Source organism: Stenella coeruleoalba (assembly GCF_951394435.1).
Source record: "Stenella coeruleoalba genome assembly, chromosome: 20".
Lineage (NCBI taxonomy): Eukaryota > Metazoa > Chordata > Mammalia > Artiodactyla > Delphinidae > Stenella > Stenella coeruleoalba.
The window spans coordinates 20,986,365-20,999,644 of NC_137166.1; the positions used below are offsets into that span (position 1 = coordinate 20,986,365).

Consider the following 13,280-nt stretch of genomic DNA (forward strand, 5'->3'; position numbering starts at 1 on the left):
CAATTAATTAGAGATTTCTTTTTGTTTCCAAGAGACATTTCTTACGCCCATTTTTGCCTTATGCACGCTGTCCTTGCCTTTTTCATCTGTTACACACACACCCATTCCCGTATTTTTGCCTTATGCACGCTGGCCTTGCCTTTTCCATCTGTTACACACACACCCATTCCCGCATTTTTGTTATCTTTGATGGCAGCTTAGGATTGTAGTAGCTCGCATTGTTGGCTATTTATCCTTTGCATTATTTACTCATTTATTTTCTTCTACTTCTTCTATATATCACTGCAGAGCTCCCTTCCCTTTCCAGATGCACTGTTATTAATTCCATCCATTTCTTTCTTGTCTTCACCTACGATAATATGACTTCATATATTCATTCCTCAACTTCGTCTACTGGAAATCCAGTATTTGCAGCTCACGTTTTCCCTCAGCTGCCGTATGCTCTTATTTTTAGCCTAATTATGAGCATAATGAAGTTTTGATCGTGATTCTCCACGTTTCCCCTTCAATGACTTGAGTCATAACCTCCCTAGTTGCCAAGTCTGGTACTTTTACCCCTTAGAAACATGAATAAAATATTAAATTAGGGGACTTCCCTGGTGGCGCAGCGGTTAAGAATCCACCTTCCAATTCAGGGGACATGGGTTTGAGCCCTGGTCCGGGAAGATACCACATGCCACGGAGCAACTAAGCCTGTGCGCCACAACTACTGAGCTCGTATGCCACAACTACTGAAGCCCGCGCACCTAGAGCCCGTGCTCCGCAACAAGAGAAGCCACTGCAATGAGAAGCCCGCACACTGCAACGAAGAGTAGCCCCCGCTCGCTGCAACTAAAGAAAGCCTGCGCACAGCAACAAAGACCCAGCTCAGCCCCAAATTAATTGATTTTAAAAAAAGAATACTTGTTAAAAAAAAATTAAAGCGCCAACCTGCCCTATATCACAAATATTCTGCCACTATTACTACCCTACACTTCATTCCCTGCAATCTCAGCTTCATTTGGTCATTAGAAATGACCCAGTTTGAAGACCTCAGTCCTTTTTATTCAGCTGTGACCAGGGATCATCACTGTGGTTAGGTTTCTAAGTGTGCTGGTCATGTTTTGTGTCAAGTCCAGTATGGTAGAATTAGAGCACATGCGCCCTGGAAGGGCTTATAAGCGTCATTTTGAAAAAGCAACCTAGGATTGTGGAATTTAAAAAAGAAGAAGAACCTGCAAAGGATCATTTACCATCTATGCTATTTTGAAGAAGTCTCCTTACTTTGCTAAGTTTCACTTTCACTCTTTGCAAAACAGGATTCCAAAAGTATATTATCTACTTTATGGAGCTGTGGTGTAGCACTAATGAGTCAGCATTTGTGAATAAGCCCAGCACAATTTCAGGCACACAGTGTCTTCTCAAATAAATGCCAATTAAATAGGAAGCTGGTATCACCAAAGGCCAATTCCCAACAAGACCTGACTGTCAGCACCATGTGGCCAAGCCAGTTTATGTTGGACCAAGTCAAGTGGCAGGCCTCTCGCAACTTTCCGGGTTTGCCCATTCTACCTCTGGATAATGAAGACTCTTAGCATGCTCTTTCAGTTTGGGGCAGGACCTATATCACAGTTCAGGATGTTTAATCAAAACTGTTCTCTATAGACAGCCATCATCTGGCTTCATCCAAAATTCACCCAAGAACTCCCGTCTCTCTCTCTCTTTTAGGCCATGTAGGACACTTTCATTACAAACAGGAGAGTTCTTCAGATCTTTGAATAGAGTCCCCAAGTACTTCCCCAACCACTCTGACAATACCTCATGGTTACCATGGTTTCCAGTCCTCCTCAGCACCCTCTTCTCTCACGTCTGGACTGTTCAAATCCGTAAAGTCCCAGGCCTGACTGGACTATTTCGGGAATATCCTACTCAGTGCAGAGTGGAACACAAGTGCCATGTTTCTTGTCCTGGATAATCTACTTCTCTTTACAAAGCCCCACATGAAAATCACTTCTTTAGCAACTACACCCAGGAGTAATGCATTTCAGTTACATTTATAGTTAGCCAGAGTCTTCAATTTCCTTTCCTCCATCTACAAATGGGAAGTTGCTTTGGGGGATCCAGCCTCAGAACTTCAGATGTACTTTGGATCCATCTGGTTTACCAGTAGAACCCATTGTGATTCATTGATTCATTTTACAAATGCTTTTTTAGGACCAGTTTGAGCTGCTTCAGGCTCTGAGGATACATTTGTTAACAGGACATAGCTTTTCTTGCATTAATGGAACTTACAGTTCCAGCAGGGTCCATAGTTATTAAACAACTAATTTCAACGACAACAATAAAAGTGATATCAAATAGGCTTATAGCAGGGGACTGATTCAGTCTAGGGGGTCTGGGAAAACTTCCTATGGACATACCTTTGAGGTCTAAGTGATACAGAAATCACTTTGAGTTTTAAGAAATGAATTGGAGAGTCCCATGTAATGGGAAAGACGTACGGGAAGGCCTTGAAGACAAAAGAACTGAGGCCGATTGAAGGATCTACATGTAGAACAGATACTAACGCAGGTAGGAAGAAAGGCACAGATAAATCTAGAGATAAATAGTCAGGGTCTTAGGAAGGAATATGCAGGTCCATTAAGGATTTAAGTTGTTTTCTTAAGAGCAATGAGAACCTACTAACAGTTTTTAAGCAATGGGGCAGGATGGGGGACATGATAAAATTTACATTTTAAAAGTCTCACTGGGCAGCTATAGTGTGAGAATACGGATTCATGTGGGAAAGAGAAGGATGTGTGGTAAGTGATGGTTGGTGGACAGTCCAGATGAGTGATAACAGTACCTTGGACATGGGTGGTGGCAGTGAAAGGGTGACTAGATTTGGAAAACTACTCAGGAACTGGACTGTACAGAACATAGACATTGATTTGTAAAGAGGGGAGGAGGGAAACAGGTATAAAGGATGATACCCAGGTCTCTGATCTGCACATATGGATGGCTTTAATGCTATTTACCAAGTCTGGGGAAATAGGAAGTGATAAGAGCTGCAAGAGGAGAACACATGAGTCAAGTCTGAGACGTGCTGAGTTTGAAGTGCTCACTAGTTATCCAAATAGAGACCTGGGGTTGGATATTCATTACCCTTTAGTTTCCTTCTATCTGCAAATATACTACTTCTTTGAGTCTCATCATGGATCTTGGTGTTCAATGACTAGTTATCCTAGCAAAGCTGAAAGTGTTCTCCTGATAGTGTGTGTTTCTGTGTGGAGTGTGTGTTTCTCTGCAGAGTGTGTGTGTGTGTATGTGTTTATATGTGGAGACAGAGACAGAGACAGAGAGAATACACATTGATTTGCTTCAATCTTGGTTTTCTCTGAGGTTTTCTTTCATGAAATTGTCCTATAAGCACAACACAAGAATCTGCACAACACAATTTCTTGTACTAAATATGCCTTTAAAAATCTTATTTAATGAGTTTATGCTCAAAACCAGCCTCTCAGACCTTCACCTACCGAGCTGATTTAACCAGTCAGGTATCTTTACAAAGTAACTGTCCAATTACCAGATGTTTATAATTGTTACATCGGGACATTAAGCCTGAAAATATGCATGTTCATGACCTCAGCGCCTCCTGTATTTTTCATCCCTCCATATTGAGTTTGAAAAATTGGCATGAAAATTGTTTTCTGACACTTCTTTTGAACCCCTTAAATTATGTATCTATGACTAATAGCGATGTCTCAGGATGTTCTCTCAGAGAGGAAATCTAGTTTGAAAATCTGTTCTTTGTTTTTCATTCTGCAATTTCCTAAAAAGATCAGTTCAGGGATGTTCTTTGCCCCCTGTGTTCCTTGCAGCACATGTAAAACTACCCTCCCCCGCATCATACACGCTCTGCTAACATGCACCTCCTTCATATTATCAGAAAGCTTATTTTTGTCCAACATAGTCAACCTATTCAAAATTAAACCAGCAGCAGGAAACTCAGAGGGGCCTCCACACTGAAAGAATTCGCCATGGGGTTTAAAGTCAAACCAAAGCTGCACATGTAGCCAAATCTTAGCTGTGGTGCTGCTGGTGCACAAGGAACACTGTCAGCTCCCTGCAGGTGAAGGCGGACACCTAGCCCACTGCATTGCTAAGGAGCCACTCAGCAAATGTTGAATTGTGAGTGAAGCTACACCTGACCCCAAGTACTCCTTCCTGTCTCTGATTCATCCAGGCTCTGTCCAGGCTCACCTGCTTCTTTAAAACCCTATGCCTTCACCCTGTAGACCTCATTCATAAAACCAGGCTCAGATGAATCTCACAGTCTCATGGTCTTTCCCCTGAGCTTTTTCCTGAACCAGTCCTGTACGTGCAGTCTCCACCTGTGATCCTCTGCCGTCACCATCCCCCATTCTCACCTGGCGCTTCAGATATTTTGATTCAACCAGCCCCTTAGTCCTAACACGTAGACCTACTTCTTCACTTTCCAGCTTTTGCATCTGAATCCCAGTGACGTGGATTCTGCTCAGAATATGACACCCATTGTTGTAGACACAACCCTGCCCCATAAGCTGAGATCTTCACAAGTTTCCCCAGCTCCAAGTGCAGTGGTCACTTAGCCACCTGGTCACACTTGCCCATTGCCATGTCCCAGTCCCTTCTGTGTCCCCACTGGTTTGATTAATACTTTTCTTAGGGCAGAGAGTGAGTCTCCTGTCACTCTAAATAATCAGAGACTGATCAACCTTTGACAGGAACTTTATAGAAGTGATTCAAGCGTCAGCTGAAAGATCAAATTAAATTATCTTTGACGCCTCTTTTTTTTTTTTTTTTTTTTGCGGTACGCGGGCCTCTCACTGTTGTGGCCTCTCCCCTTGCGGAGCACAGGCTCCGGACGCGCAGGCTTAGTGGCCATGGCTCACGGGCCCAGCCACTCCGTGGCATGTGGGATCTTCCCGGACCGGGGCACGAACCCGTGTCCCCAGCATCGGCAGGCAGACTCTCAACCACTGCGCCACCAGGGAAGCCCCTTGACGCCTCTTTAATCTTGAACTTCTGAGAATACAAAATACACCCTGTAAAATATGTAGAATTCAAAATTTTCTCAAGCTATGCTATTTTGTGCAATGTGGTTCAAAACTCTACTAAAGGATCTTAGATGTTATGCAAAGTTTTTATATGGTGGATTTTGTCTCTTACTGAATGGAAAGTCAATCATTCTTCCCAGAGGGCAGGTTTTCAGTGAGGATGGCTGCATGTCTATCTGGATGCCTGAGGGACCCTTTCTGATTACTTTGTGATGTCTTTATATCTCATGAGATGGTTTACCTAACCACAGTGCTGCTGAGGTCACTTCCATTTGATGGGCATTCATTCTTGTCTTGCTCAAGTCCTTCTGGGGCTTTCTGTTCCCCAGGGGATACATCCAAAGCCCATGAGGATCAGGTCCCTCCTCACCCATCAGTTTCAGCTCACACGATGCCCGGACCGGGAACAGAGGTGGCTTTGAGCATTCCAAGCTGGCTGTGCTTCAAGGAGCACATCAACCTACCTCACACTTGCTCGGCTTTGCCCTCCAAGTTCCCCCTGCTTTGGATCTTCCATCTCCCAGGCAAAATTCTCCCCTTCCTCAACATGTAACTTGAACATCACATCCTTTTGGAAATTTTATTTTAGTCCAAATGATCTTCCTCTATAAAAATTAGCCCTTTCACTCTCTAGGCTCCCAATGCAAATGGTCTTCTCTTAGAGCTCATTTCACTGAGTTAGTATTACTTCTGCATCTCTTTCTCTCAGTGAGCTCCATGCAGAAGTCCAAGTCTGTTGTCTTTTTTTTTTTTTCCGGCTGCACCATGCGGCTTGTGGGATCTTAGTTCCCCGACCAGGGATCAAACCCGGGCCCTGGCAGTGAAAGCACAGAGTCCTAACCACTGGACACCAGGGAATTCCCTAAGTCTGCTGTCTTTATATCTCCTTTATATTTCCCAATTCCAGGCATTAGTAAGTACATGGTAGACATAAGTTGAATGAATGTATGTTAATTGATTAAATAAATAAGATGAACATAGTCATAGTATATTTATATAAACCAACTTTCCAGATTATTTCCTAACTGTTATGGTTATGGATAAAGATGTTCCAAAGTATGGATTTCTTGCCTGTTTAACATGACAGTACTCTAAATATTCAAAGATAACTTTTTTGACACTTTTCAAAATTATTTAAACTCAAGGTCCTCAAAAGCTTTTATTTATTCAAAATCCTTTTCAACTTCAAACTTTGGTCATCAAAGCATGATTTCCTCAGCATCAACTTGAATATCTTAAAAGTTAATTAGCTCTTGTAACCCTCTCACCTTTACTGACAGTGTTTCACAGAGGTCTAAATTACAGCCCACAAACTCCTAGAGAAATGATAGGAGCCTTTGAAGTCACTGGGACAGAAGTCCAGGGGAATTTCTACCATTTCCTGTATACACTTGATAGACAAAATCTTGGCAAACAGAATAGTATTTTAATGTATATTAATCACTTTGAACTTTACATTTCCTAATGAGGCATGACATTTGCCAGGCTCTGACAAATTCACAATATTTTGCAGAATTCTGCCAAACAGTGACACCACAGAGTCACCTGCGAGCCTCTTTGGCTGTCATATATGGCCCAAGTGGCCCAAGTCTCAGTCACATTCTGGCTCTATGAGGCCTTTTATTTATCTTTCTATGTATTTTTCTTTTTTTCCTCCTTCTCTCTTTCCAAGCCCCTCATGACTGGTCGTTGATCCCATACTTGGAAGATTAAGAACCTAGTGGTTACTAATAACAAGTTTTTTAAATGAGATAATACTGAATTTACTGCCCCCTTCTCCAGCACTGGCTGTGTGATTTTACAGTCAGTTACCTGTACTAGACTTAGTTTTCTCATTCAAAATGCTCACGTCATGGGATTGCTATGATGATCAAACAAGGTACGGCAAAGTACAATATCTAAGTGCTCATTTAAGGTGAGAGCTCCACGATAGGTTTCCCAAAGTGTCTGTTCAGAAGGCCATCTAAAACAGAGACCAGCCTTTCACTTGCAAAAATCTAAGATTCTAATAAGCAGGAACCATCTTATTTATGGTTGTATTTCCAGCCTCTTAGAGACTGTACAAAATAGAGTGAAGAGAAGAAAGGCGCTAATATGGATTTAAACCTACCCTGTGCTAGATACTTCTCTGAGCATTTTGCATGTATTTTCTCACTTAAACCTCACAGTAATCCTACAAGGTAGCTGTTATTAGCCTCACTTTTCGAAAGGTGAAAGCAAGGCTCTGAGAGCTGAAATAGCTTATGTTGTGAGAGCTCAATGCTTGCAAATGCCAGATGGAAGCCCTGATGTGTTTGTCTCCAAATTTATGTTTTATTTTTTCAAAGAAAAACTGATATTGGGTATAGGCTAAGGTTCTCTTTCCTGAAGTATGTTTTGCAGGATGTAAAAAAACGGTTACAAGGTTGGATTAGTTCTGTGATTGACTTAGTTTAAGAAGCGTTAGATTATACAGCAAACAAAATATATCCTCATTTTGTAGGACTTCTCAGAGCCTTGAATGAATGAATAAAGTTAACCCTAAATCTCCTACAGTGTGAGGGCGCTACTATATTTGATCATCTTGCAAAGAACATTCTGGGATACTGTGATCTAGGGAAATAATCTAAAAGTAAGTGTCCATCTGTCCACTAAAGGGTCCAATATTTCAATACATTCTACATTATTTAGGCTAATTCTGTTCTTCGGGTGCCTATAGAATGTGCATTAATAAATCTTATGAGGCAGATGGGAGTTCTCAGCGAGTATTATCCTGGTGCTTAATGAGGGCAGATCTAAACAAAACATACTTTTTCCGGTAGTATTTTCTCCTGGTTTATGGTACAGTGCATGGCTCCTAGGTACCAGAGCCCCAGACATCCAGCTGCTGTAAATCACCTGAGAAAGGTGATCATTAAATAGATTAAAATGCATGAAAATTACCTAAATGTGGACCATTAGATTAAATGAAGCAGCTACAGTATAATGCCCTGATGGCTCTGGGAACTTTATTTAGATTATAACTGTACCTGTGCTGTGCAAATCACATGATTAAGAAGAATATTACAAATCTTACTGCACCCCTCACCTTCCACTATGGGTTTGCAATTGAAATTCCTCCAAGGCTTAATAAACAGTTACCTCCAAGAAGACACTTTGAAACTGACTTTCTAGACCAATCTGCATTTCGATGTGGTTCAGAGCAAAACCTTATCTCTGTGTGGCATGTTTGCAGGGATAACAATGTTTAAATAATGTCTGAAATGGAGCATAAAAATCCTTTGTAACTCAAATGGACATACTGAGAAATCTTAAGCTTCAGCTCCCATTACCTTTCTGATATTTCTTTCAAAGACTGACAGTAAGACATCATCACTTGCAGAAAGTAACTCTCCAGGAGCCCTGTGCATATTATTTTTGATGTAGTTCCTGCTTGCAAACTCTCCTCATAACTTTAATAAATGCCAATTTGGGGAGCAGGAATGGTTAAGAGTTTAAATTTTTCATAAAACTCTGTATGAAATTGAAGTAGTCTGTCTCTTTCCATCTAACCTGATCACTGGAGAAAGAGGGAATAAAAACAGCGTACATATGTATGCTTTCAAAAAATGCTTCTTAATTGGTCATTTAGGAAGCTCTGTGTAATCCTGTGGGCAGAGAAAACCATCAGCCAATGTGGTTTTTCCTCCTCCATGTCAAGTGCACTTTTTGTTCTTATTAGATCATTTTATTTTATTGAGGCCGAAAACAAGAAAGGGTAGGGAAGAGAAGGGAGCATATATTGGCTGAGTGTCTATTCAGTGCCCAGTACTGTGCTTGGTGTTTTCCATATTATCATGGCTCATGGCATTTAATTCTCATAACACCATTTCCAGATAAAAAATATTGACCACTGATCAATTAATAAAACTGAAGCTTGAAGGGACTGACCAATAAGCTATATCATGGTAGAATCAGATTTTGAACCTATTTCTATCTTGAACAAGTCCATGCTCTTCCCACTATATTCTGCAGTTGCGCTGAATGTCACACATGTGCCCACACCAAGCATCCACAATAAAGAAAGTCATAAAACACAGGGACGGCTGTTTGGGTGGGAACCTTGTTGGCAGGTATTAGAAAATGGCTGGAGTGACTAAGCCTGGATCCTCTTTTGAAAAATGGAAGAATGGGGAAAAAGCAACATCTGACAAAGTCCTTAGGTATATCAGGCACTGTCTAAGCATTTTACGTACATTATCTCATTTAATCCTCATGACAGTCCCCTGAGATGAACACTGTTAGTTACGCTTTACAGATGAGAAACACGGAGGCTTACAGAGAGATAAGTTGCCAAGTCACTGAGGTAGTAAGCAGTAGCACTGTGATTAGACCCAGGTTGTATGAACCCAGAGGTCACTCCTACAGAGAGGAAGACAGCATGGGTTTTCTGTTGGTCTTTCTATTTATATTTTTAAACAGTTTTACTGAGATATAATTCACTTGCCATACACGAACCATTTAAAGTATAAAATTTAATGTTTTTAGTAAATTAACAGGGTTGTCAACCCTGTGAATAACCACAATCTAATTTTCAAGCATTTATATCCTCTGAAAAGAAACCCTATGCCTGTTAGTAGTCTTCTCCCCATTCACCCCTCAACCCCCAGGTCTAGGCAACCACTGATTCACCTTCTGTTTCTATTGATCAGCCTATTCTGGACATTTCACATAAATGGGAGCATACAATAGACAGTCTTTTGTGACTGGTTCTTTAACTGAGGATAAAGCATTCAAGATTCATCCATGTGGTAATGTGTATCCGTACTTTATTATTTTTGTTGCTAAACAATAGTCCTTTGTATGGGTATACCACACTTTACTTATCCAATCATCAATTGATGAATATCTGGGTGGTTTCCACATTTTGGCTATTATGAATAATGCTGCTATATACATTTGTGTCTAAGTGCTTTTGTGTATATATGTTCTCTGTTCTTTTAAGGATATACATAAGAGTGGATTGTTGGGTCATATGACAACTCTATGCTTAACGTTTTGAAGAACTTTCAAACTATTGCCCAAAGGGACCCTGCCATTTTACATTCCCACCAGAATTGTTATAAGGGTTCCAAATTCTCCACATTCTTGCCAACACTTGTTATTTTCTGTCCTTTTGGTTTTAGCTATCCTAGTGGGTATAAAGTGGTATCGCATTGTACAGTAACACCCCTTATCCTTGGGGGATAAGTTCCAAGACCCCCAGTGGATGCCTGAAACTACAGATACTACCAAACCCAATATATACTACGTTTTTTCCTACACATACATATCTATGATAAAGTTTAATTTACAAATTAGGCACAGTTAGAGATTAACAACAACTAGTAATAAAATAGAACAACTGTAACAATATACTGTAATAAACGTTATATGGATTTGGAGTCTCTCTCTCTTGCCCTCTGTCTCAAAATATCTTACTGTAAAGTTGATACAGCCACTATGGAGAACAGTATGGAGGTTCCTTAAAAAACTAAAAACAGAACTACCATACAACCCAGCAATCCCACTAATGGGCATATACCCTGAGAAAACCATAATTCAAAAAGGGTCATGTACCACAATGTTCATTGCAGCTCTGTTGACAATAGCCAGGACACGGAAGCAACCTAAGTGTCCATTGACAGATGAATGGATAAAGAAGATGTGGCACATATATACAATGGAATCCTACTCAGCCATAAAAAGAAATGAAATTGAGTTATTTGTAGTGAGGTGGATGGACCTAGAGTCTGTCATACAGTGTGAAGTAAGTCAGAAAGAGAAAAACAAATACTGTATGCTAACACATATATATGGAATCTAAAGAAAAAAAAAGGGTTCTGAAGAACCTAGGGGCAGGACAGGAATAAAGACACAGACGGAGAGAATGGACTTGAGGACACGGGGAAGGGGAAGGGGAAGCGGGGACAAAGTGAGAGACTGGCATGGACTTATATACACTAACAAATGTAAAATAGATAGCTAGTGGGAAGCAGCCACATAGCACAGGGAGATCAGCTCAGTGCTTTGTGACCACCTAGAGATGGGGGATAAGGAGGGTGGGAGGGAGATGCAAGAGGGAGGAGATACGGGGATATATGTATATGTATAGCTGATTCACTTTGTTATAAAGCAGAAACTAACACACCATTGTAAAGCAATTATACTCCAAAAAAGATGTTAAAATAAATTTTAACAATATATCTTACTGTATAAACTTAATGCCCTTTCCATCTTCACTAAGCATTTATCGTGCACTATGGCCGTTAACTTTTGCAGCTTGAGGTGCTACAGCAAAACTAGCATGACTTTCTTTCACTTTCTTCACAATTGCACGGATAGAAGATTCTTTCTTACCATAGATCTTAGCAAACTCAACACATGATTTTTTTTCCTTTCCTTATTAAGCTGAGAACCTTCACCTTGTCACTTAAAGGAAGCACTCTACAGCTTCTCTTTGGCATATCTGCACTGCCAGCATCACTACTCTTGCACTTTGGGGCCATCATTAAGTAAAATAAGGGTTACTTGAACACAAGCACTGAGATACCTTGACAGTTGATCTGATAACCAAGACGGCTACTAAGTGACTAGCAGACATGCTGGACAAAGGGATGATTCACTTCCTGGAAGGGAAGGAGTGGGATGGTGAGAGATTTCATCACACTACTCAGAATGGCATGCAATTTAAAATTTATGAATTGTTTATTTCTAGAATCTTCTGTTTAATATTTTCAGACCAAGGTTGACCACAAGTAACTGAAAGCCAGAAAGTGAAACCACGGATAAGCGGGAACTACTGTAATTTTGATTTGCATTGCCCTAATGACTAAGAATACTGAACATCTTTTATGTGCTTATTAGTCACTTATATACCTTTTGGGAACAATATCTATTCAAATCCTTTGCTCATTTTTTTCAATGGGTTTTCTTTTTATTATTGAGTCATAGCTGTCTTTTCAGTTACTTAATGGTAGCACAAAAATTTTTAAGTTTGATGTCATCCAATTTATCTATTTTTTTCTTTTGTCACAGGTGCTTTTAGTGTCATAAGAAACTATTGCCCTAACCTAAATGTCCATCAACAGAGGAATGGATAAAGAAGATGTGGTACATATATATATATATATATATATATATATATACATACAATGGAATATTACTCAGCCGTAAAAAAAGAATGAAATAATGCCATTTGCAGCAACATGGACGAACCTAGAGATTATCCTACTAAGTGAAGTAAGTCAGACAGAGAAAGACAAGTATCATAAGATATCACTCATATGTGGACTCTTATTTTTTAAAAATGAAAATGATACAAATCAACTTATTTACAAAACAGAAACAGACTTACAGATATAGAAAACAAACTTATGGTTACCAAAGGGGAAACATTGGGGGAGGGATAAATCAGGAGCTTGGGATGAATATATACACACTACTATATATCAATATAAGAGAGATAACCAACAAGGACCTACTGTGTAGCACAGAGAACTGTACTCAATATTCTGTGGAAACCTATATGAGAAAAGAATCTAAAAAAAAAAGAATATATGTAAATGTATAAATGAATCACTTTGTTGTACACCTGAAACTAACACAAAATTGTAAATCAACTATACTCCAATAAAAAAAAAATCGTTGCCTAGCCAGTGGGTACCCTAGAATCACCCTTTTCCCTTTACTAAGGTCATAAAGAATTACTCTTATGTTTTCTAAGATTTTTCTAGTTTTAGCTCTTACATTTAAGTCTTTGATCTGTTTTGAGTTGATTTTTATGCATGGTATGAAGTAGGGGGTCCAACTTGATGTATTGGCCTATAGCTATCCAGTTGTCCCAGCACCACGTGTTGAAAAGAGCATGATTTCTGACATGCGACAGCACTGGTCATTGATTTTTCCTTTGCCTGTTAGTAGCAAGGGGAGCTTAGAGAAATTAATCAAACTAAGTTTCCTCATCTGTGAGCCTAGTAATACACCTACATCTCAATGCTGATGTTAAGAAGAGATAATAATCTCCATTTGACTTCCTTCTACCATCCCCAGCACACAGTCATTATTCAACAGATATCCAACACCCCACACCTCCATCCAGTATATCTTGCTGAAATCAAATGATTCATTCCAATATTGTGAGTTTAAATAAATAGGGACCAATTACATGAATTTGATACTCTCCAGACCCCCACAGGGAACCCATTAGCCATCATACATTCTTCA

The 13,280-nt window shown here is 39.9% G+C and overlaps 1 protein-coding gene across 13 annotated transcripts in view; it reads right to left on the reverse strand.

Moving 5' to 3' along the window:
* The window catches only part of LOC307179510 (uncharacterized protein), a 511,372-nt gene that overhangs the window by 275,623 nt on the left and 222,469 nt on the right, over positions 1 to 13,280 (reverse strand). Inside the window, exon 4 of one of the 13 annotated variants that reach the window (XM_079908744.1) lies at positions 11,458 to 11,683. The exons of the other annotated variants lie outside the window; for them this stretch is intronic. Coding sequence (XP_079764870.1) covers positions 11,648 to 11,683 — 36 coding nt within the window. The 3' untranslated portion in view covers positions 11,458 to 11,647. Of the gene's footprint in view, positions 1 to 11,457; positions 11,684 to 13,280 lie in introns of those variants that run through there. 13 annotated transcript variants of the gene reach the window in all.